Genomic DNA, 24,845 nt, shown 5'->3' with positions numbered 1-24,845 from the left:
AGTACCAGAACAGGTGTAATAATATTTTGTGCATTTATATTGCAGACACCAAAATAACCCAATGGGAAGACCCGCGACTTCAGAATCCTGCCATAACTGGTCCTGTAAGTATCCTACACCCATTTCCATTTCAACCAGAGCCGCACACAGTTTAGTTTATCTTTCGTTAAAGCATGTATGGTACTTACTCCGCCTTTGCTCCCAAGTGTCGAGTACGGGAACTGTGTGAGGCTGACTGGGCAGTAGTTCAGACGAAGACTAGAGACTTCCTTTCTAGTAGGTTTGTTCTATATCTAGTATGTCTAGGTGCAGAGGAAGGGTCAATGCCCAGTCTAGTAACCCATAGCAACCAATCAGATGTGCAGGAAATGACTTTTTGTTGTGGGTTACTAAACCAGAAGCAACCTTTGCACCATTTATTACATAAGCCCTAAGACTCTACTGGGGTTATTTAAGTTTTCCCTGGTGCAGTAACCCATAGCAACCACGTAGAATTTACTACATCTTAAACATCTTATTGTTTGCTATGGGTTTCTGCTACTGGGCAGACTTAGTGCATTTTATTACATATAAGGTTTGTTATCCTACACCAATTGCCATTGCAACTAGGGATGCACCGAATCCACTATTTTGGATTCGGCCGAATCCCCAAATCCATCTTGGAAGATTCGGCCGGATACCGAACCGAATCCTAATTTACATATGCAAATTAGGGGTGGGAAGGAAAAACTGGCATAAAATTGGTTTACTTCCTTGTTTTGTAACAAAAAGTCACGTGAAATCCCGCCCTCCCCACAATTTGCATATGCAAATTAGGATTCGGTTCGGCCAGGCCAGACACAAGGATTCGGCCGAATCCTGCTGAAAAAGGCCGAATCTTGGCCGAATCCCGAACCGAATCCTGGATTCGGTGCATCCCTAATTGCAACCCAAGGTGCACGTGGCTTAGACCTGATCAGCTTTTCTCTGGGTTAATCAATCAATCAAAAATCTTTATTGTCAGTACTCCTGTTACAGTATATTGAAATTTCCGTTTCACCCAGGCCCCCTTAAATGGTGCCGACATAAAACAATGTATATTTATATTTAAAATTACATAAAATTGCATAAATAGATACAAGTAATAAAGGAAAATAAAGAAACCTGATAATAGGCCGATAGTAAACTGTGTACCATTTTTACATCACCCAACAACTGTCCAGATTACTGTTAAAAGAACAGGTTAACCAACACTCACTGCTTAGAGTAGAGGGATCCCTGACATGCAAATAAAACCCAAAATGAGCTGAGCATGTGTTGAGCAGTCTGGGATATCAGCTGGAGATTCCTCTGTCTCTCTCTCTCTCTGTTCAGCCTTCGATAACATTTTGAACGCTGAATTAAAATCCCATTTTTCACCCAATAATTTTCCATTTGTACTTTTTCCACCAAAGCGGTTCTCACTTTGCAGCGGTTGTCTGGGAAACTGGTCTCTCAGCGTTGCTTTGCAATTTCCAGGATTTCACATTACAGGGTTTATTTATTTATTACCGTGTCTATTAGTGAGTCACCAGGGTGTAAGGGCAACAAGATACTGTGGTGTCAGTTACCTTCCCCTTTCTTCTCATGTAATGGCCGATGCATTTACACAATCAACATTTCCTCTCTCTGCTCGTGACATATCTGCTTTGATGCAGTGATTGTGACTTCAGGTAATTGTAACTTACATGACATTGTACTCAAGCTATATGAGCTCTATGTCCTGCCTCTGGACTCCTTACCTGCATTGCTTGAGCACTGTAATAGTTACTCTGAGCTCAGGATTATTACGGCAAAATTAGGATTTAAAAATAGGAGCAGACAGCTAGAGCAGAGTTTCTTTGGGAACCAGCAATGCCATCTCTTCATTGGCTGCTAGACTGGAGGGTGTGTTTATTAAGCTGAGTTGAGAAGAACTGAGCATGCTCAGTAGCCAACAGAAATTCCAGAGGGAAGGGGCTGAGTGAGTTAGAGGAGCAGAAGGAATCCTAAGTGAATAAGGGGATGCTGGTATTTAGAGATTTTAAAGAGGCTCTTCAGTGATTACATTTTTGCGTGGGGGGTTTACATGTCCTTTAAGTTAACTTTTGATATGTAATGCAGTGGTCCCCAACCAGTAGCTCGCGAGCAACATGTTGCTCACCGACCCCTTGGATGTTGCTCCCAGTGGCCTCAAAGCAGGTGCTTATTTTTGAATTCCCAGCTTCATGGCAAGTTTTGGTTGCATAGAAACCAGGTGTTCTGCCAAATAGAGCCTCCTGTAGGCTACCAGTCCATGAAGGGACTACCAAACAGCCAACAACAACCCTTAATTGACATCCCCATGGAATTTTTCATGCTTGTGTTGCTCTCCAACTCTTTTTTACATTCAAATGTGGCTCACGAGTAAAAAAAGGTTGGGGACCCCTGTTAGAATGGCTAATTCTAAGCAATTTATCAATTGGTCTTCATTTTTTATTGTTAATCAATTATTTGCCTTCTTCTTCTGACTCTTTCCATCTTTCCAAAGGAGGTCACTGACCCCGCCTAAAAACCAAATGCTCTGGAAGACTACAAATATATTGTTATTGATACTTTGTATTAATCATCTTTCTATTCAGTCCTCTCCTATTCATAGCCCAGTTTCTTATTGAAATTAGTGCATGGTTGCTAGGGTAATTTGGACCCTAGTAACCAGATTCCTTAAACTGCAAACTGGAGAGCTGCTGAATAAAAAGCTAAATAACTCAAAAACCAAATAATAAAAAATGAAAACCAATTGCAAATTGTTTCGGAATATCACTCTCTACGTCGTACTAAAAGTTAATTTAAAGGTGAACAAGCCCTTTAAATACCAGAACCTTCTTGACACTGATGTCATCTTCTGAAAGACTTGTGTATTGAATTCTAAACTGTTCACATCAAATTACCTGGAGAATTCAATATAAATACGGCTGATCTGTAACATCAATAATGCACTGTGCCTGAAATACTGTTATTAATGCTCTGGGCAAATACTGATGTACAAATGTTGCTCAAACACCAAACACCAAGCAGCTCAATGTCAGGGCAATTTAATGCAGAAAAAAAGTATACTGAAACATAAAGCACAGTACCCAGTGGAAACTAATAACGTGCGCCAGCCCCAGACCCTCAGCAAGGGGTGCGTAAAGGCACTCAAAAAAACACAAAGGTCACCAAAATAAAAAAAAACAGTTACAAACAAAAAACTTTATTTGGACAATATCTTTATTGCCTTACATGTTTTGTGCTTTCTAAGCACTTAAAGGGGAACTAAAGCATAACTAAAGAAGTAGCTACATTATGTTTTGTGCTTCTGTACCAGCCCAAGGCAACCACAGCCCTTTAGCAGTAAAGATCTGTGTCTCCAAAGATGCCCCAGTAGCTCCCCATCTTCTTTTCTGCTGATTCACTGCACATGCTCTGTGCTGCTGTCACTTACTGAGCTTAGGGACCCACTCACAATATACAGTACACATAGAATAGAAATGTCACAATATAAGGCTGATTAGTAATTAATACAGATAATTACTACATGGCAGCACAGAAACCAGTGCAATTAGCATCAGAATTTAATAATCAGCAAACCTGTAGCATCAGCTTATATTACAGGGGAAGCTCATTTTCTGCTGGATAATTAGTGACGAGCCCTAAGCTTAGCTTCTCAACAGCCAATAAGAGCCCACTGAGCATGTGAGTGTCACAGACACTTTCCAAGTTGGTGACCCCCTGTGACAAGTTTGAAGTCCTGGATCATCGCTGCTATTGACAAGCTGAAACTTTAGCCTCGTGCAATAAGTTCAGTATATAAAATATGCCATTTTTAGCCACATTCATGTTAAGGTTTTAGTCCTCCTTTAATCCTAGACTGATCATAGGCCTATGATTAGATGCTCAGAAAGCACAAAACACCAAGGCAATATAGATTTTGACCAAATAAAGTTTTTTTGTTTTTAACTTATTTTTTGGTAACCTTTGTGTTTTTTTGAGTGCCAAAACCCTCATTTTTGTGGTTGAAATATACAGTTTGGTGCAGAAAGAGACTGACTCCAGGACACTGGAAAAGCACAAGCAATCCCAGTATGCAACCAGTAACAGCTTTATGCATATACCAGGCTTAATGGCAGAAATTGGCACTGCCATATTCCATGGAAATGAATGGCATTCCTACAACATGTGCCAGCAGGGTCTGCTCCATCTGTGGGTCCCACAGCAAAACATGAATGTAAATAACAGGATAAAAGAAACAGCAAATAACATTTTTGTCTCTGTTTTTCAGGCCGTCCCTTACTCCAGAGAATTTAAGCAGAAATACGACTACTTCAGAAAGAAGTTGAAGAAACCTGTAAGTAATGGCGTATTTCAAGAGTAACTGCTCGGGGCACATTAGAAACGTTGTTATCACTAGTTGTAAGTAAGGAAATAGATACTCCTTCCTACTATATAATGTAGCTAATCATTCACCAAGAAGAGTAACACATCTTTCAGTGATCTCATGACTCACGCTCTAAAGCCTTGGCACGTAACTTATCTCTTTGGCTTGTGTTTGTTTCCCAAGGTTCATTTCAAGGAGACTTGTTCTTTACATAGTCATAAAAGCCCAATCTGAGTAAATAAAAGCCATGCTTGCCTTCTCTATTACTTCTTCAGCTCCCATTTCAAGGGAAACTTACTTTTATGAGTTTTTTAGGGGGGGGAGGGAAATACGCAGGAGGCTACTAGGAAACCCTGGATTTTCCCCGAGATTAGAATGGGGACTGTGTGTCTTTCCTTAGGTAAATATGAATATTCCTTTTACACTACAGTAGTGAAATTAATATTTCCCATTATGCTGTAGGGCTTAATTTTTGTCCTTTAGTCAATGTAACCCATTAATAAGTACCCTGTGAAGCTCACATAGAGTCATTCACCTTATTCTCTATTAATATCACACTGATATATTCCGCAGTGCTTTTACATAGATTCAGTCGCCCTGCCCTGGAAAAGCTTACAATCTAAAGCGACCCACGCTATGGGCAGTTTTATCAGGCGCCAATTAACCTGTCGATATAAGAATAACACCATTGATGCATAAAGTAATAATAAATAATACAAATAAATAATACAAAGTATTGGGAACATCTCATCTGTGTTCAGTGCCATAGGGTTTAAACAGAAAACTATTTTTGGCAGCCAATTAAAGAGCATTAATAACTGTTAAATCTAGATGTCATTGCAAAAGCTATTAGCATAATTATCCTGACTTGTTTACTGTTTTCATTCTGGCACTGCCCTCTCCTAATTATGAAGCATGGGGGTGTTGCTGTAATACACAACATTAAAGACATTTATATTACTGGAATGAAACTCGGGCTTATTCAGTAGAGTTAACTGACAAAAGGGAGGGCACTACCTTTATTTCACATGCCTTTACTACAATAATTGCCCTTTAACAACTTGGAAGATAATGCAAATTTGCTCCAAAGCATTTACCTGTAGCAACCAATCAGTTTCATTCGAGGAGTCAATGTAAATTCTGATTGGCTGATATGATAACTTAGCACCAAGTGTGCGTGGAGTTGCTTCATTTCAGTGTATGTGTATAGTGCCCCCTGGTGGTTTGTTGAGGCTTTGCAGTGTTTTAGTACCATTCTATTTACACCACTTTATAGCCTAGTGATCTTTGAAGCCACATTTGTGTCAGGAAAGCCTATAATAAAGCCTCTAATAAAGCCTATAATAAAGCCTATAATAAAGCTAATGTCCATGTTGTTTTGCCTGGAGTGCTGCACTTCACATAACCTCTCTCTCTCTCTCTCTGTCATTTAGGCGGATATACCAAACCGATTTGAAATGAAGCTTCACAGAAACAACATTTTCGAAGAATCGTACAGGAGGATAATGTCGGTGAAGCGGCCGGATGTCCTTAAAGCCAGATTGTGGATTGAATTTGAGTCGGAAAAGGGCCTCGATTATGGGGGAGTCGCAAGGGAATGGTTCTTCCTTCTGTCCAAAGAGATGTTCAATCCGTACTACGGGCTGTTTGAATACTCTGCTACGTAAGTGCAATAGCACAGCCTGCATGATCCCTCTGTGCTTGTAGCAAATCATCCAGAACTAAAGCTTAACTAAAGAAGTAACTAGAAATGTTGTACATGATGTTTTGTGCTTCTGTACCAGCCCAAGGCAACCACAGCCCTTTAGCAGTAAAGATCTGTGTCTCCAAAGATGCCCCAGTAGCTCCCCATCTTCTTTTCTGCTGATTCACTGCACATGCTCTGTGCTGCTGTCACTTACTGAGCTTAGGGACCCACTCACAATATACAGTACACATAGAATAGAAATGTCACAATATAAGGCTGATTAGTAATTAATACACATAATTACTACATGGCAGCACAGAAACCAGTGCAATTAGCATCAGAATTTAATAATCAGCAAACCTGTAGCATCAGCTTATATTACAGCCAGGGAAGCTCATTTTCTGCTGGATAATTAGTGACGAGCCCTAAGCTTAGCTTCTCAACAGCCAATCAGAGCCCACTGAGCATGTGAGTGTCACAGACACTTTCCAAGATGGTGACCCCCTGTGACAAGTTTGAAGTCCTGGATCATTGCTGCTATTGACAAGCTGAAACTTTAGCCTCGTGCAATAAGTTCACTATATAAAATATGGCATTTTTGGCAATATTAATTTTTAGGGTTTAGTTCTCCTTTAATGGCATTTATTTAGATCTGGAACTTCACATCTCCGGCCTTTCTGTTGGTGCAAAGTTCTGCACCCTCTTTATGTGACACCCCTTCTTTGTGTACTATGATATAAAGCCAATTGTTATGGTCATTGATTTTCTATGTACAGTATATAAACAGTCTGTTAATAATTAAAGATGAAAGCATAAAAATGAATATGGTTAGAAATGCTGTATTTTAGAAATTAAACTTACTGCACCAACCCAAAGGTTCAGCAGCCCTATAACAGCAATGATCCAGGCCTTTGTCTGCAGCAAATCCCCATCTTGAGTCCTGTCAAACCATCTTTTGAGTGTCAGTGGCACTGCACATGCTCAGTTTGCTCAGCTCTCAAGAAGCCCAAAACATTGTTTAGCATTTAAAGATCTAAATCTATGTGTCTTTTTTCCTTTGCTCTTTACAGGGACAATTACACACTTCAAATAAATCCTAATTCGGGTCTTTGCAACGAAGATCACCTTTCCTACTTCACGTTTATTGGTCGGATTGCCGGGCTCGCCGTGTTCCATGGAAAATTATTAGATGGTAATGTCCAAAGAACCAAATAAACCCAGCGCCAGCATTACAGTACCCTCTCTATACTTTAGTCTTCCCATGCTAAGTCTTCTGACTCTTATGGAACACCTCTGTTATAAAACCTCACAACATATGATCCATTTTCTTTTTTAGTGGTTTCTGAGATAGTAGCAGTTTTAGACTGCTTATACCAAGGTTTCTGCTCAACTGATCTCTCTGATGGTCAGAGTGTTAGCAACCCTAAGGCTAGTGGCTGTTTCTCAGCCTGAATTTATGCAGCCAATCCACTTGCTCTTCCATTTGCACTGACAGGCACTCTGTTGGCCTCGTTGCAGACACACACACAGTGGATTTTGGTGCAAAAACGCTCAGCTTCTCTGCACCAATCCTGAACCAGTGCAGACAGAGTAACAAGCAGAGGTGATCAGATCAGCCTGTCTATGCAATCTCTCTTTGCTACTTGTATAGTCAGATAACCCTAGAGCTAACGACTGACTTTTAGAGACAGCTGTTGAGCCAGACGCTTGGTATTAGCAGTCTAAAACTGCTAATATCTCACAGTGTGCAATTGCCCTATAACTAAAAGACTGGAAATAAATCCTTTATTGGAATAACAGAATTTAATATAGGTTATTTTCTAAATCCGTTCACATAAGCAGAGGTACAGGGGTTGTTTGATGACAATCAATAGAACAATCGTTTGGATTTTTCATGCATAAAATTGTTCTGCACACGCAGTTGGTATTTCTCAAAGCATTTTTTTTTTTGCACTCCAATCTAAATGTTGCTTTTTAGCAATCATTAACAGATTTGCCAGCTTTTTGGACCTCATCATTTCCAATTCATCCATTAGGGCTTATCAGGCCCATAAAGCATTTCAGGAAACATTAAGAGATTGATACTTCTTCCCTTTGCTGGGAACAATGCCGACTCATTATTATTATTGCTAACGGGCACGACATGTTTGATGTGGATTTACAGTCCCATTAGCTCTAACCATGGCACAATAACTCTCAATTACAGTAATGGCTGCCGCAGTGCAATGTGGTGAGAAATATTGGCGCCTTTCGCCGTGCCTGTTTTCTGTGCTCCGGCTAATTGCCATTTGTCATCTCTGATCATTTTTTAATTTTTCTTTTTTGATGTTCCATCTCCCTTTAGGTTTCTTCATAAGGCCATTCTACAAGATGATGCTGGGAAAACAAATAACGCTGAAAGACATGGAGTCAGTGGTAAGTTGTCTGGGTGCCATCAAAATTAAAGGGATCCTGTCATCTGAAAACATGTTTTTTTCAAAACGCATCAGTTAATAGTGCTACTCCAGCAGAATTCTGCACTGAAATCCATTTCTCAAAAGAGCAAACAGATTTTTGTATATTCAATTTTGAAATCTGACATGGGGCTAGACATTTTGTCAATTTCCCAGCTGCCCCCAGTCATGTGACTTGTGCCTGCACTTTAGGAGAGAAATGCTTTCTGGCAGGCTGCTGTTTTTCCTTCTCAATGTAACTGAATGTGTCTCAGTGGGACCTGGATTTTACTATTGAGTGGTGTTCTTAGATCTACCAGGCAGCTGTTATCTTGTGTTAGGGAGCTGTTATCTGGTTACCTTCCCATTGTACTTTTGTTTGGCTGCTGGGGGGGAAAAGGGAGGGTGGGGTGATATCACTCTAACTTGCAGTACAGCAGTAAAGAGTGATTGGAGTTTATCAGAGCCCAAGTCACATGACTGGGGGCAGCTGGGAAACTGACAATATGTCTAGCCCCATGTCAGATTTCAAAATTGAATATAAAAAAATCTGTTTGCTCTTTTGAGAAATGGATTTCAGTGCAGAATTCTGCTGGAGCAGCACTATTAACTGATTCATTTTGAAAAAATTTTTTTCCCCATGACAGTATCCCTTTAAGTAGCCTTCAGCCAAGGCTGGAAACAGAAAATGAGGAGCAGGTGACCCCCCGCACCAGAAAACAAAGTTTATATATGTCATCCTGTTGACCTGCAGCTCTACTTGATAGGATTCTGGGAAATTTGGGAGAGGGCTGTTAATTCCTGGTATAGGTAATAAAGAGTTTGTATGCATAGATTTAAATAAAAAAAGATACCCAGGCCTGCTTAAAGGATAAGTAACCCTTAAAAATAAGTGAATATAAAATGAATAAGGGTGCTATTCTAAGCACTTTTGCAGTGTATATTTACAAGTACATCATTATTTATTTATTTTTTAATTCCAAGATATTAAAGGATACATGTACCGTTAACATGAATGAATTGTGTTACAACAGTGCCACCTGCTGGTCATTTTCCCACCAGTCTGACCACCAAGTAGTCAAGGAAGTTGTCAAGAGAAAGAAAGAGGCTGCTCTGATGTTCTTCTGCTTAGGAATTAAATTAGAAACCTTTCTCAAATCTTTCCTAAGCAGAAGAACATCAGAGCAGCCTCTTTCTTTCTCCTGACAACTTCCTTGACTACTTTAATATCATTAATATCACCCTTCAATAGCGCCCTCATCAATTTTACATTCACTTATTTTTAAGGTATACTTATCCTTTAACTTCCATTCTCCTATGTAATGCCTGTGGACATCAAGGTTTCCCCTGCATGGGACACACTGTCATAGCAAATTATCAACTGACGGTAGTGCGCGGCTAATTAATTAATTGTCTTGTTTTTGCAGGACGGCGAATACTACAATTCTTTAAAATGGATCTTAGAAAATGACCCAACTGAGCTGGATCTCATGTTTTGCATAGATGAAGAAAACTTTGGTCAGGTGGGTACAGCCAGTTCTTCCACTGAAATCATTTTTTTTATTGGTCTATGGGTAGCTCGAAAAAAACACAGCACCAAAGTGCCTGGCTTGTATGTGGATCGCTGGGAGCATTTCTGCAAACATTTATCCAGGGCTGTGGAGTCGGTACATAAATCCATCGACTATGACTCTTCAGTTTATGGTACCTCCGACTCCAGGGAACAGTAACACTAACAACTGAAATTGTTTCAAAGTAATTAAGGCTTTTTCAGTTCAAGACCCCCATTAAGGTCCAGGATTTGGTCAGGGCTACCTTAGCTCATTAGAAACCTACAGTTGTAGGAAATACTGCTCTATCAGCTCATCTTCCATTGTTCCAAGAATATTAGCCCAGTTGGCCTTTAATCTGGGCAATTTAGGCTTTCGGGCATATGGAGAAGAGTGAATAAACATTCTCTTAAGCTCCCCATAGACGCGACGATTCTTCTTGCCGAACGACCAATTTTAGGGAAGTCCGACCAATCCTTCGAAATTATCGTGCGGTTAGTGGGATTCGAATGATCATCTTACAATTTTTCGGCCGACATCTGTCAGGAAATTGATCGGCCAGGTCAAAAAATCTTTGTCGGTCCCAGTGCAATCTATCTATGTTTGCAGTGCCAAGCAGGCAGCTCCCCTTTGTTTTCCTGCCAAATTGGTCTTTTTAGTTGATGGTCAATTCGTACAATCGTTCTGAGAAGATCGTGGTCTCACGATCAGGATCTGATCTTTTAAAAATCTCAACATCTATGGCCAGTTTTACCCTAATTAGCCTTTAGACTGACCCACCTGCTGATTCAGGGCCCTATGGGGGGGAGGGGGGCAGCCCCAGAGTTAGGGAACCACCGAGTTATGGGGATGAAAGTACTAAAATAATAAACAGTTGGATTATTGTAATGGTAACTATGGTGATAATGGTAGCCTAGGTATAAATATGTGCAAATATATAAAAGGTCCCGATTATTGTAATGGACTTCACCAGCTGTAGAAAGGTGATAAATGGTGTCATATATCTATAATTTTGCACTTTTTGGATATTGTAGATTTTACATATAGACATTAAGGGAAACTCTTTGCTTTGTATAAACCTCTGTTAGATCAATATGTTATCCTTAAAGGAGAATAAAAGGTATTTTTAAATTAACATTACAAGCTGTTGGTTGCATGCCCCCCTCCTGAAACGCCGTACTCTAATTACTCAATTTGCTATGGTTTACTTGCACCAGCACATTGGATTGAATCACTGCAGCGGACTTTGCGCCATCTAGATAAAGTGCGCGTCATATCCTTTGTGTCTGGGTCCGAAAGCACGAAAGCGCGGTTCTCCCTCATGACCCCTTCGCGTCACAAGGACCAAAGATTGCATTTTTTTACAGCAACAAGACGCGATCATTGCTGTAGGCACTTCACAATGAAGGGGAGGAGAAGGAGGTCAGCGATGACGTTCGCTTTTAACATGTGATCAGAATGTCATCGCTGGCCTGGGGGAAGTAGAGGGATCATTTGCTCATGCGCAGGGATTGGCTGATTTATTCTGCACATGTGCAAGCCCTGATTGAGCAGTATTCTATCAGCAGAGGGATGTCATCAATATTTTATGCACTCTTCAATATTTTGAACATAAATCTCTACATGCAGGGAAACTTGTATAGAGGCAGCATTATTGTAAGTAGATCTTCACCTAAGGTGTAATACATACCCCCATATGTAATAAAAGGCACTAAGTTTGCCCAGGGGCAGTAACCCATAGCAACCAATAAGATGTTTGCTGTTAAACAGGTGACCAGGAAATTCTACCTGCCGATTGGTTGCTATGAGTTACTGCTACAGGGCAAACTTAGCACCTTTTATTACATATGGGGGATAGAGCTTTATTTGTTTTTTAACTTTCCTTCTCCTTTAAACTTTTTTCACGGTTTTTCCACTGTAAAATGGATTTCGCCTTTATAAAGAAGCCCCCTTGGTGACATTTACAATAACAAAACCCCATTTGTTTGCTTTGTAGACTTACCAGGTGGATCTGAAGCCGAACGGATCAGAGATGGTGGTGACTAATGACAACAAGCGAGAATACATTGAGTATGTTCTGCTCTTTATTTCTCGCTCACAGTTCTTATTTCACAGCAAGTTCTCCGCTTACCCACAGAAATGGGGATTTCTTTACCCTTAAGCTTTGTTTTCCCAAAACCCACAGACATTGATTCTCAGGGTTCACAAGTCAATTATTATTGGCAAGAGAAACGAGAATCAAAACTGGTAAAAAGCAAAAATGAATATACTTTGTTCTCTAACTGCAAAGCTGGATATATATTTATATATTGATATTTATCTCTACACAAAAAGGTCCATCTGACAATGGCGTGTGATGTCTATTGAGAAACCAGGATTGTGCATTGACATTTCAGATGCCGTTTCTGTGCATTTTCCCTCTCTATAAACAAAGGCACCCCAGCTGCTTATTTACCCTTCTGTTATTTTTAGTCACTTTGACTCATCAAAAGAACAAGCAGCGCATTATTCCTATACAATTGCTACAGATGACTGCGAGGTGCTGTTACTTTAAATCTCAAGTCAAATAAAGACTCGTGTGAAGTGAAAGAAACCTCAGGGCAAAGCTTCTCTATTGTGAGGGGTCTTTCTATACAAGCTTTGTCATACTCAAATAAGAAACTTTCTAAATACAATCAATTAAATATTCTGCATTGTTTCAGAAATATTCAAGTTTATCTCCACTATTCCTCTCTCAGCATCTGTTTCTCTTCATTCAGGAGTTGGGTGTCAGATATTCATTGACAGATCCAATATATCTTATAGGGGGGCTTCCTTTCCCAGCAGATGTATTAGAGCTCACTCAACTACAAACAAAATGTAACAAAATAACTGCCTTTTGCACAAATCCTGCATGTAGAGAGACGTGATGTCTGGTGAGTTTAATAGAGTGAGCTCTAATACATCTTCTAGGCAAAAGGAGCCCCCCTATAAGATATATTGGATCCAAAGGCCCCCATACACGGCTTATAAAAGCTGCCGACAAACTGAGTCGGCAGCTTATTGGCCCATGTGTGGGGCCCTCCGATGGGCTTCCCCCGATCGATGTCTTGCTGAAAGTCGGCCAAATGTCGATTGGGCAGGGTTAAAATTCCAGTCGGATCGTGGCTGCATATGTTCGTTGATACGGTCCTGTAATCTGACCGCACGTATTGCCTACACTGATCGATCATTGGGCCCTAGGGCCCACGATTGGATCAGCCCAATATCGCTAGGGTTGCCACCTGGCCGGTATTTTACCGGCCTGGCCGGTAAAAACTATGGTTGATCCCAATGTTATTAATAGGGAAAAAAGATAAATATATAGGAAGGCCGGTATTTTTTTCCAGAAAAGGTGGCAACCCTAGCTATCCCCCACCTCAATGTGGGCATATCGGGGAGAGATCCGCTCATTTGGCAACATTGCCCTGTGTATGGCCACCTTAACTGTCAATGAATATCTGACACCCAACTGTTGCATGAAGAGAGAATGAAGAGAAACAGATGCTGAGAGAGGAATAGTGAATATAAACTTGATTATTTCAGAAACGCGACAGAATTTTTAATTGGTTGTTTTTATAAAATTTCTTATTTCAGTATGAGGAAGCTTATATTACATTTTTATTTTCTTGATATTTCCCCATTAAACTAGATGGTCCACTCTTTGGTGAGGTCACTGGCTAAGAGGAGATTTCCCCCACCCACATGTTAGGCCACATTGTATAGATCTGGTTGTTTAACCCCTAGACCAATTGGACCATAAATGATCACCTGAACATACCAGTACAATCCTTATCCAGCAGGACTGGTTACCTGGGGCCCACCTGGATAAGTCCCTAACCCACCCGACTCAGACCAGGTTTAAATCAGTGGGCTGCAATGTCTTATATATATAAGACTTATATATATCATTTGTCTTATTTTTAAAAGGGTTCTTAACCTTTAAATTAACTTTTAGTATGACGTAGAGAGGGATATTCTGAGACAATTTGCAATTCGTTTTCATTTTTTATTATTTATGGTTTTTGAGTTATTTAGCTTTTTATTCAGCAGCTCTCCAGTTTGGTTCACCAGCCAGGGTCCAAATTCCCCTAGCAACCATGCATTGATTTGAATAAGAGACTGGGATATGAATAGGAGAGGCCTGAATAGAAAGATAATTAATAAAAAGTAGCAATAACAATACATTTGTAGCCTTACAGAGCATTTGTTTTTAGATGGGGTCAGTGACCCCCATTTGAAAGCTGGAAAGAGTCAGAAGAAGAAGACAAATAATTCAAAAACTATAAAAAATGAAGACCAATTGAAAAGTTACGTAGAATTGACCATTCTATAACATACTACACTTTAACGTAAAGGCAAACTACCCCTTTAACTGTCTATAGGGGTAAGATCAACATAAAGTGACAATAAAAGGATACTATTTTCAATTAACTAAAAGTTTCTTTCTTTTTTTTTTTCTTTTTTTGTAGCCTCGTTATCCAATGGAGGTTTGTTAATCGGGTACAGAAGCAGATGAACGCCTTTTTAGAAGTAAGTATGCGTGTTTCTTCCATTCAGTGTTAGAATAGTGCTCAGTTTGGTTTTTATTGGTGTATCTAATGTTAGTGTTAACTGGGACATGTTGGGCAGTGTTCTTTAAAGGGATACTGTCATGGAAAAACATGTTTTTTTCAAAACCCATCAGTTACAGTGCTACGCAATATGTTGGCGCTAAATAAATACATGTTAATAATAATAGTGCTGCTCCAGCAGAATTCTGCACTGAAATCAATTTCTCAAAAGAGCAAACAGATTTTTTTTATATTTAATTTTGAAATCGGACATGGGGCTAGACATATTGTCAGTTTCCCAGCTGCCCCAGTCATGTGACTTGTGCCTGCACTTTAGGGTGGAATTACTTTGTGGCAGGCTGTTATTTTTCCTTCTGAATGTAACTGAAGGAGTCACAGTGAGACATGGGTTTTTACTATTGAGTGTTGTTCTTAGATCTACCAGGCAGCTGTTATCTTGAGTTAGAGAGCTGCTATCTGGTTACCTTCCCATTGTTCTTTAACTGTCAGGCTGCTGGGGGAGGGGGGAGGGAGGGGGTGATATCACTCCAACTTGCAGTACAGCAGTAAAGAGTGACTGAAGTTTATAAGAGCACAAGTCACATGACTTGGGCAGCTGGGAAACTGACTATGTCTAGCCCCATGTCAGATTTCAAAATTGAATATAAAACAATCTGTTTGCTCTTTTGAGAAATGGATTTCAGTGCAGAATTCTGCTGGAGCAGCACTATTAACTGATGTGTTTAAAAAAAAAACATGTTTTCCCATGACAGTATCCCTTTAATATCATTCAGCCTTTCCATTAGCCCTCATATAACTCTTCCCTTCTATCGGTGCAAAATGGAGTGTTGTTTCTGTAATACACCCTATAACAAACACCTACTGCCTATACATCACTGATGATTTCAAGGGACCCTAAAATAGTATTGCTCCCTGCAGAAACTTGTACCTCCGGTTCCATGATTCCGTATGAGCTGGAAACATCAGTGGGTTCTATCATAACTGCCATTACTGCCAAAAAATGCCAGAAATAGAGGGAGCTATTAGTCATTTGCAAATATGTAATATTACAGCTGTCACTCATATATACATACATATATATATATATAAATATATATATATATATATATATATATATATATATATATATATATATATAATACTCTGTACACAAAGTAATACCATTGTAACACACTAGTTGAGGTTGAAAAAGACACAGGTCCATATATTTTCAACCTTTTAAGGTAAAATGTTCCTAACTAAAGCTTTATGCATACGGGTTAAAGGATAAGTAAACCTTAAAATATGTGAATGTGACATTAATGAGGGTGCTATTCTAAGAACTTTTGCAATGTACATTCATTATTCATTCATTTTTAATTCCAAGATATTAAAGGAAAACTATACCCCCGAAATGAACACTTAAGCAACAGATAGTTCATATCATATTAAGTGGCATATTAAAGAATCTCACCAAACTGGAATATATATTTAAGTAAATATTGCCTTTTTACATCTCTTGCCTTGAGCCACCATTTCGTGATGGTCTGTGTGCTGTCTCAGAGATCACCTGACCAGAAATACTTCAACTCTAACTGTAACAGGAAGAAGTGTGGAAGCAAAAGACACAACACTGTCTGTTAATTGGCTCATGTGACCTAACATGTATGGTATGTTGGTTTGTTTGTGAGTACAGTGAATCCTACGATCTCAGGGGGCGGCCCTTATTTTTTAAAATGGCAATTTTCTATTTATGATTACCCAATGGAACATAATACTAGAAAAGTATATTATTATGAAAATGGTTTATTTACATGAAGCAGGATTTTACATATGAGCTGTTTTATGCAATATCTTTTTATAGAGACCTACATTGTTTGGGGGGTATAGTTTTCCTTTAAGGGATACATGTACTGTTAATATGAATGAATTTTGTTACAACAGCTCCACCTGCTGGTCATTTTCTGACCAGTCTGATCACCAAGTAGTCAAGGAAGTTGTCAGGAGAAAGAAAGAGGCTGCTCTGATGTTCTTCTGCTTAGGAAAGATGTGAGAAAGGTTTCTAATTTTTTACTAAGCAGACGAACATCAGAGCAGTCTCTTTCCTAGATCAGTGAGGCAATAGGGAGGGCTAAGACCCACAGCTGAAACAGATAACCAGACAGGGTACAAGCAGACAGCTCGTCTGGTTGGTGAATCAAGAACTTATTATGCGAAACCCGACAGCTTTGCAGGTTTTCCTCAGCTACCCAACCCACTGCAGGTCTCAAGACAGCGGATAAGCATGTTTGGTCACACGCATGTAAAGTGTCCCAGCTTGATCATTATGTGTGCATGTGTGTGTGGCATAAACATTGGGGAAGTTGAGTGATGTTACCTCCCATACATGTGTATAATAGTGAGCTGGGACAATTCACCATCATGTTCATGATGGTGCAGGGAGAGACTCAGGCAGGAAGTGATGTCACACCAAGCTAATATGGCAGCTGCTATCCTAAACAAACAGAGATCTTCTAGAGTTGTTTACTCAGGTATGGTAAAGCATTCTGCAGAATAAATATAGTCTTATAGCTTTTACTATTGTGGCTAATCTATCAATAAACTACTTTGGTAGCTTTCCCTCTCCTTTAAGGTTTGATGATCAGAATTACAGGAAAAAAACCCATATCTGGAAACCCCCAGGTCTCAAAGATTCCGCATAACAGATCTCCCACCTGTACATACCATACACAGTCCTGCATATCCGCTTCTATATATAAGGGAGCAGTAAACAACTCTCGCTGAAGGATACGTCTTTTCTTGTGTCGGGGAAGATCAATTGTATTATGATTCCTAGTTAATATGTATTCCCAGAAACTCCTTCCGCTTCTGTAGGATTTGGATTTTTATTGGTTCTTTACAATTTAAATAGCTGGGTTTTTTTTTCCCCTAAAGAGTTTTCCTTTGTTTTCCAGGGTTTTACTGAACTCATTCCTATTGATCTGATCAAAATCTTTGATGAAAATGAGCTGGAGGTAAGTGACTGCCCCCTGCGTTTATGTTCCTAGTTATTAGCAGTTCATGGGATGTGCAGAAGTTCTGTTAAACTAAATTAGATTATAGATTTATATTCATAATCTTCATTTCTAATTCCCCGGCACCTTCTCATCTTGCTGTTCAGCAAACACCCCCCCCGTTCATTTTCTCTCCCAGTGAAGTAGAATAAATAAGAGGGATTATGTACTTACTCCTCACGCTGGATCAGATAATAAAGGAAAATTGAAACCTGCTCAGACTAAAATATAAATAATCGTTTTTTTTAAAGGGGTTGTTCACCTTTACAATAACTTTTAGTATGAAGTAGAGAGTGACATTCAGAGATAATTTGCAATTGGTTTTCATTTTTTATTATTTGTGGATTTTGAGTTATTTAGCTTTTTATTCAGCAGCTCTCCAGTTTGCAATTTCAGCTGTCTGGTTGCTAGGGTCCAAATCACCCTAGCAACTGTGCATTGATATGAATAAGAGACTGGAATATGAATAGGAGAGGCTTGACTATATAGAGGAGTAATACAAATTAGCAATACATTTGTAGCCTTACAGAGCATTTGTTTTTTAGATGGGGTCAGTGACCCCCATTTGCAAGCTGGAAAGAGTCAGAAGAAAAAGGCAAATAATTTAAAAAACGTTTCAAAATAAATAATGAAGACTAATTGAAAGGTTGCTTATAATTAGACATTCTATAACATACTAAAGGCAATTTAACGGTGAACTACCCCTTTCAATTCCATTTCTGGAGCATTTCTTAATCAATGGCATTCTTTGCTGTTTGTTTGGAGAAACTGCCAGTTAGTGGGATACAGTTCCAGGGGTGCCCAGGGTAGCAAATAAGCACCCCAAATCTCACCCCCACCCAGTATCAGCCTCTATATCTTGTACTTCTATGCTACACCTAAATCTTCTGACCCCCCCCCCCTGCAGGACCATTTCTCTATATCCAAAATGTTAGTTAATTACTCATATCTCCTTCTTATTGTAATGTGACATGACTCATAATAAAGAATCTTCTTTCCTCTATTAGTTACTAATGTGTGGGCTCGGTGATGTTGATGTGAACGACTGGAGGCAACATACACTGTATAAGAACGGCTACTGCCCTAACCACCCGGCCATACAGTGGTTTTGGAAGGTAACGGGCTCCTGTTCTTCATATAAAAACGAAATAAACCCAATAGGCTGGTTTTGCTTCCAATAAGGATTAAGTTGGGATCAAGTACAAGCTACTGTTTTATTATTACACAGAAAAAGGAAATCATTTTTAAAAATTCTGATTATTAGATAAAATGGAGTCTATGGGAGATGGACTTTCCGTAATTTGGAGCTTTCTGGATAACGGGTTTCCAGATAACGAATCCCATTCCTGTACTATATGAGTGCCTTATGCATAGTCCAGCCACTCAGTGTGGCCCTGAGAAATATATATATATCTGGATTATTTTTGGATATATATTGCCTTTTTGTTATGAGTCCCATGTTATTGATAGGCAGTATATACACACACATACTAAAGCTCTCTTACACTTCTATGAAAACATTTTACATGTTCAGGAGATATAAGCCCGTGTTTTTTTCTATTTATATGTTGTGTTCCTTTAGGCAGTGTTATTAATGGATGCCGAGAAACGCATACGCTTGCTGCAGTTTGTAACTGGGACGTCACGTGTGCCTATGAATGGATTTGCTGAACTATACGGTAAGTAGGGAATCCATCCATTGCTCTTACTGCAAGTCAAGTATAAATACATACAATATTCAGAACAAGATGAGCAAACGAAATCAGATACGTATAGACCTGCTGTTTCAACACACACCATCCATCATGTGATAAGCATTCAATTTGAAAGTATAGGAAACAGACCAGGAACAGGCAGTACTTTAGTCTGCAAACACCCTTTTATTGGTGTATTTTCAAATTTCTCAAATTGTATAAATACATACAGTCACTGCTGCGCTCCAGTGGTATTTAAAGTTTAATTAAACCTTAAAAATAAGTGTCTGTAAGATTAATGAGGTTGCTATTCTAAGCACTTTTGCAATGTACATTCATTATTTATTTATTTTTAATTCCAAGATATTAAAGGATACATGTACTGTTAACATGAATGAATTTTGTTACAACAGCGCCACCTGCTGGTCATTTTCCCACCAGTCTGACCACCAAGTAGTCAAGGAAGTTGTCAGGAGAAAGAAAGAGGCTGCTCTGATGTTCTTCTGCTTAGGAAAGATTTGAGAAAGGTTTCTAATTTTTTTCCTAAGCAGAAGAACATCAGAGCAGCCTCTTTCTTTCTCCTGACAACTTCCTTGACTACTTGGTGGTCAGACTGGTGGGAAAATGACCAGCAGGTGGCGCTGTTGTAACTAAATTCATTCATATTAACAGTACATGTATCCTTTAATATCTTGGAATTAAAAATAAATAATGAATGTACATTGCAAAAGTGCTTAGAATAGCACCCTCATTAATTTTATATTCACTTATTTTAAGGTTTACAGTTTAAGGGTTCCTTTAAGAGCAATGGTAATTTATTGGAGAGGAGTAGGATATGGGGTATATTCTATCCTAGATTAGAACGCGGAATTAGAGTGGGTCTTGTGGGTATATATAGTTTATATATGCACCTGTTATAAGTTCGCATGAGTGTGTGTGTATATAAATATATATATATATGTATTAGAATGCACTGAATCCACTATTTTGGATTTAGCCGAACCCCCATATCCTTTGTGAAAGATTTGGCTGAATCCAAATCCTAATTTGCATATGCAAATTAGGTATGGGAAGGGGAAACATTTTTATACTTCCTTGTTTTGTTAAAAAAAGTCACGCAGTTTCCCTCCCTGCCCCTAATTTGCATATGCAAATTCAGTTCAGCCGGGCAGAAGAATTTATCCGAATCCTGCTGAAAAAGGCTGAATCCCGAACCGAAACCTGGATTTGGTGCATCCCTAATATATATACATCAGGGTTTATTTGGACGGGTTGAACTTGATGGACTTTGGTCTTTTTTCAACCCAAATTAACTATGTAACTATAAGAGTGAACTATGGGCTTAGGTGAAATTGTTCTCCTTAGATTCCAACATCCATGAGATATGGGGGGTGTAGGACATACAATAACCTGGACTAGAACTTGACATTAGAGTGTGATGTGGAGGGTGTAGAGCAGATTGATTCCGTAGATTGGATCTTGGTATTAGAGTGAGTTATAGTTGGATTAAAACTTGACATTCGAGTGGCAGAGAGTGGGGGGTATCGGGCAGATACTGCAACCTAGACTGGAATTAATATTAGTGTTAGATATGAGGCTGCTATGTAACGGGTTGGCTGCCTTATATTAGTGACTATGGACATTATTATATTTGTCAGCACCGTGCAATAAGCACCGAGTGGTTCTGAGGTTAAGATTTATTTCCCCAAACACAGAGCCTAATGAATGTCCAGTAGGAGTAAGATCATAAAAATACCCTGTACCATAGCGATTATTTATATATATTTTTAGGCAACATTCAGTATTTTGTCTTTTCCTGTAGGTTCAAATGGTCCTCAGCTGTTTACAATCGAGCAGTGGGGAAGTCCAGAGAAACTGCCCAGAGCTCACACATGGTAAGTCCCTGCACTCTGGTAGGTTGCGCTACTCTCCAGTCCTATCCCTGGTAACCAGTGACATTCTCTTTATAATTAAATGAACAGTAACCTTCTGCTTGTGAGAATTAGGCCCTATGGCTACTGTGCTGCTTCCCATACAAGCCCCACTCACCTGCTTATTCCTACTGAATGACCCTCCTCCTTCTAGTCTTTCTGAGCCATGTTCTCTGTAGCAGTAGAGCAACCAGAAGAAAAAAGTGTTAAGGTCCCCATACACGGGCCAATAAAAGCTGCCGACAGATCAAGTTGGTAGCTTATTGGCCCTTGTGTAGAGCCCCCGGCAGGTTTTTCCGATCGAAATCTGGCCGAAAACCAGGCAGATGTCGATCGGGCAGGGTAAAAAATCCCGTTGGATCGCGGATGCATCTTTTCGTTGATGCAGTCCTGCAATCTGACCACCTGTTTGGCCTCCATTCTGATCCGATCACTGAGCCCACGATCGGATCAGCCCGATATTGCCCACTTCAATTTGGGCTCATCGGGGAGAGATCCGCTTGTTTAGTGACATCGCCATATGAGCAGATCTCCCTGTGTATGGCCACCTTCTGGCTGGAGTTATACAGGGCCATGCAACTTAAAGGGGTGGTTGACCTTAAAGTTCACTTTTAGTATGTTATAGAATTGCCAATTCTAAGCAATTTTTCAATTGGTCTTCATTATTTTTTTATTTTTATCATTTTTTAATTATTTAAAGTGAGAGAAGTATTGAAGGTTAAGTTTACTTTTTGGGGGCTTTCGTTTCCCTTTACCCAAAATCCAGCAAGGGGACAATACTTTATTTATAACCCTCGTTTCCCTTCCATTTATGTCCCCTTTGTGATGGTGTGGGCATTGCTTCTTATAAGGACAGTAGAAGATTCAGGATGTAATACCCAAGAGCCATGATTATCCTGTAAATTATATCCTAATAAACGGTGCTTAGTGATGTCATCAGTTATTAACGGAGCTTAGTGATGTCATTTGTCACATGACTCACTGAAACATGTGTATTATAATAAATTAAGTACCCCCAGTTGCGGATATTAGAAGTAACCTCGGAGTTCCGTGACCTTCAGCCGCGTACTTTTATATGGTCATGGAACTCCTCGGTCACTTATAATATCCTTATATTTTACAAGAGGGGGTACTTTATTCACTGTATTATCCCTGTATCAGTGGCCACAGATAATACAGGGGCTCGGTTACAAGCAAAGCTATTTTGCATCAGTCCAGGTTGGAACATTGTTGTGCCAATTAGGAACTGAGAGCAAAAATCTGATTGGTTGCTGTGAGTAACTGCAGTTTTTTCCTCTCCCCAGCTTTAACCGTCTGGACTTACCTCCGTACGACTCGTTTGAAGATCTACGGGAGAAGCTCCTCATGGCCGTGGAGAACGCTCAGGGTTTCGAAGGTGTAGATTAAGAAGGCCCCGTCTCTCTCTCTCTCTCTCCAGCTTGCACTGGGAACTTGTCACACGGATATTACCACTGATATAGGAGGGACAATTGCAAATACACGGATACAAAATCAATTCCTCCGTGTCCGTTTTGTGTAAGCGACACATAGAGCCGACCGCAGGACGAGTGGGAACGGCGCTTACCGGCAAAAACGGCACCATTTTCCTTTGTGAATTGCTCCAGACAGACAGACAATGGCTCAGACTGTGCCAATATGGAAGCCTTTCTCCGGTGTCTTTGCCAAACGGCCCCTGATATGGGTTCTGCAGCGCAGGTGCTCGTTTCAGGCGTTGCCATGACGACGGATGGCGTTACGTGATTGAGATATCCCAGGCTCTCCGGGCCTACACTTTACACCACATTTCAGGAGGACTCGCTCTATTTATGTGGCGCCTCGTCCAAGCCCTCGACACGTATTTTACACAACTTTCTAACGAATGGAACTAATCACATCAAATGTATAGTATTAAACCTCATGTTTACTTTTTAAAATGATTTAGACCTCTTTTCAGATTTTATTTCAATTTAATTAAAGCGACATACTCAAAGAACACGAGCCATCTTTCCTTCAATGCCCCAAAGTCCTGACGAAGGCCATGTTGGTGTGGAGAAGCAACCGTTCTGCTCCCCGACGGAGGCCTCTATAGACCAAAAAACCCCCCCTGCATGTTATCATGCTCTCTAGTGGCCTCGGTATCGCCCCCTGCTGCCCACGTATTCACATTGATTTCTGTATTTCCATTGGTGACTGTAATTAACAGGCGATGCAATGATTTTTTTTATTTTACGGAAGCATGTCAGGAATATTATTGGTGATCTATACATCTATTATAGTGTTCATTCATGCTTGGAAATATTTATGTTGTTGTTAAAACTGTACAGAAATTCATACTTTTTATTATCAACTATTGCGCTTCTCTTTTTGTCGCTGGGAGACGGCCATAACGAGTGTCAGCTCTGCACCCAGTGCCGCGGCCTCTCCCACGTTATCTGATCTGCACCTGATTAGAAGGCACTTTAATTGTCTAAACGATTCTTTTTCTTCACCTCCCAATCACCGTGACACTGTCCTTTTCTATGGAGATAAACCTTTCTACACCTTTCAGGCTGTTGTTGTATAAAAAAAAAAGACAGTGAATGTAGCGTTCAGCCTTATTGCTATGCCGACTGTCATTTTACCTTTTGTGGGTCACCGAATCACCCCAATATTATTATTTTATTATTTGTCACTGTTCTGATGAGCTTGTTGCATGCCTATACTGTAGTGCCTGAACTTGTCTCTTGTGATTCCTCCTTGATTTCACTGCAAAATAGAATGTGAAAGGAAACTGATAGCGTAGAATTATCTGTTATGCCAGTCTCCGCTCAAACTGTGTAACGTTTCACTGGTGGAAATGATGCAAATGAACGAAACCATAAAACGGGCAAAAAAAACCATAAAACTTGGGCAAATGTGGTATTTTCTTTTAGCCGTTGACTTTTCTCTCGCATTGGCTTTGATGTCAGCTGAGGCTTTCAGGTATATCAGTACAGGTATGGGACCTGCTATCCAGAATCCTCAGGAACTGGAGTTTTGTTGGATAAGGGATTTTTCGGGAATTTGGATCTTCATACCTTAAGTCTACTAGAAAATGATGTAAACATTAAATAAACCCAATAGGCTGGTTTTACTTCCAATAAGGATTAATTATATCTTAGTTGGGATCAAGTACAAGCTACTGTTTTATTATTACAGAGAAAAAGGAAATAATTTTTAAAAACTTGCATTATTTCAATATAATAGAGTCGATGGGAGATGGCCTTTCCTTAATTCGGAGCTTTCTGAATAACAAAACCCATACCTGTACCTTTCTGCTGTTATACACCATAATCTGTTTGATACATCGGGACAATAAGAACCAGCGTTTTCATCAATGTGTTTATTTGCTGATCAAATTAGGTGCCATAATGTCCCAACCCCCAATGCCCTCTTTCCACTCAATGGGGGAATATTGCCCAAGCACTCCCATTGGCTTTGGTGGGAGATATTGATGTTGTGATGCCATTGATCAGGAAATATGTTGCTGGTCAATATCTAGTGTTGAAGGTTAAT

At 39.7% G+C, this 24,845-nt stretch overlaps 1 protein-coding gene across 26 annotated transcripts in view; it reads left to right on the top strand.

Annotated features, from left to right (window-relative positions):
* The window catches only part of nedd4l.L (NEDD4 like E3 ubiquitin protein ligase L homeolog), a 253,294-nt gene extending 229,099 nt beyond the window's left edge, over window positions 1-24,195 (top strand). For all 26 annotated transcript variants that reach the window (XM_041569986.1, XM_041569997.1, XM_041569996.1 and 23 more), the window contains 13 exons: window positions 46-104; window positions 4,298-4,363; window positions 5,827-6,056; window positions 7,151-7,272; window positions 8,425-8,495; window positions 9,940-10,035; window positions 12,059-12,132; window positions 14,553-14,613; window positions 17,588-17,647; window positions 18,694-18,801; window positions 19,269-19,365; window positions 21,203-21,275; window positions 22,616-24,195. In XM_041569986.1, coding sequence (XP_041425920.1) covers window positions 46-104; window positions 4,298-4,363; window positions 5,827-6,056; window positions 7,151-7,272; window positions 8,425-8,495; window positions 9,940-10,035; window positions 12,059-12,132; window positions 14,553-14,613; window positions 17,588-17,647; window positions 18,694-18,801; window positions 19,269-19,365; window positions 21,203-21,275; window positions 22,616-22,718 — 1,220 coding nt within the window. In that variant the 3' untranslated portion in view covers window positions 22,719-24,195. The remainder of the gene's footprint in view (window positions 1-45; window positions 105-4,297; window positions 4,364-5,826; window positions 6,057-7,150; window positions 7,273-8,424; window positions 8,496-9,939; window positions 10,036-12,058; window positions 12,133-14,552; window positions 14,614-17,587; window positions 17,648-18,693; window positions 18,802-19,268; window positions 19,366-21,202; window positions 21,276-22,615) is intronic.
* The last annotated feature ends 650 nt before the right edge of the window (window positions 24,196-24,845 follow it).

Source organism: Xenopus laevis, chromosome 1L (assembly GCF_017654675.1).
Source record: "Xenopus laevis strain J_2021 chromosome 1L, Xenopus_laevis_v10.1, whole genome shotgun sequence".
Taxonomy (NCBI): Eukaryota; Metazoa; Chordata; class Amphibia; order Anura; family Pipidae; genus Xenopus; species Xenopus laevis.
This window is presented reverse-complemented; position numbering and strand designations above follow the sequence as displayed.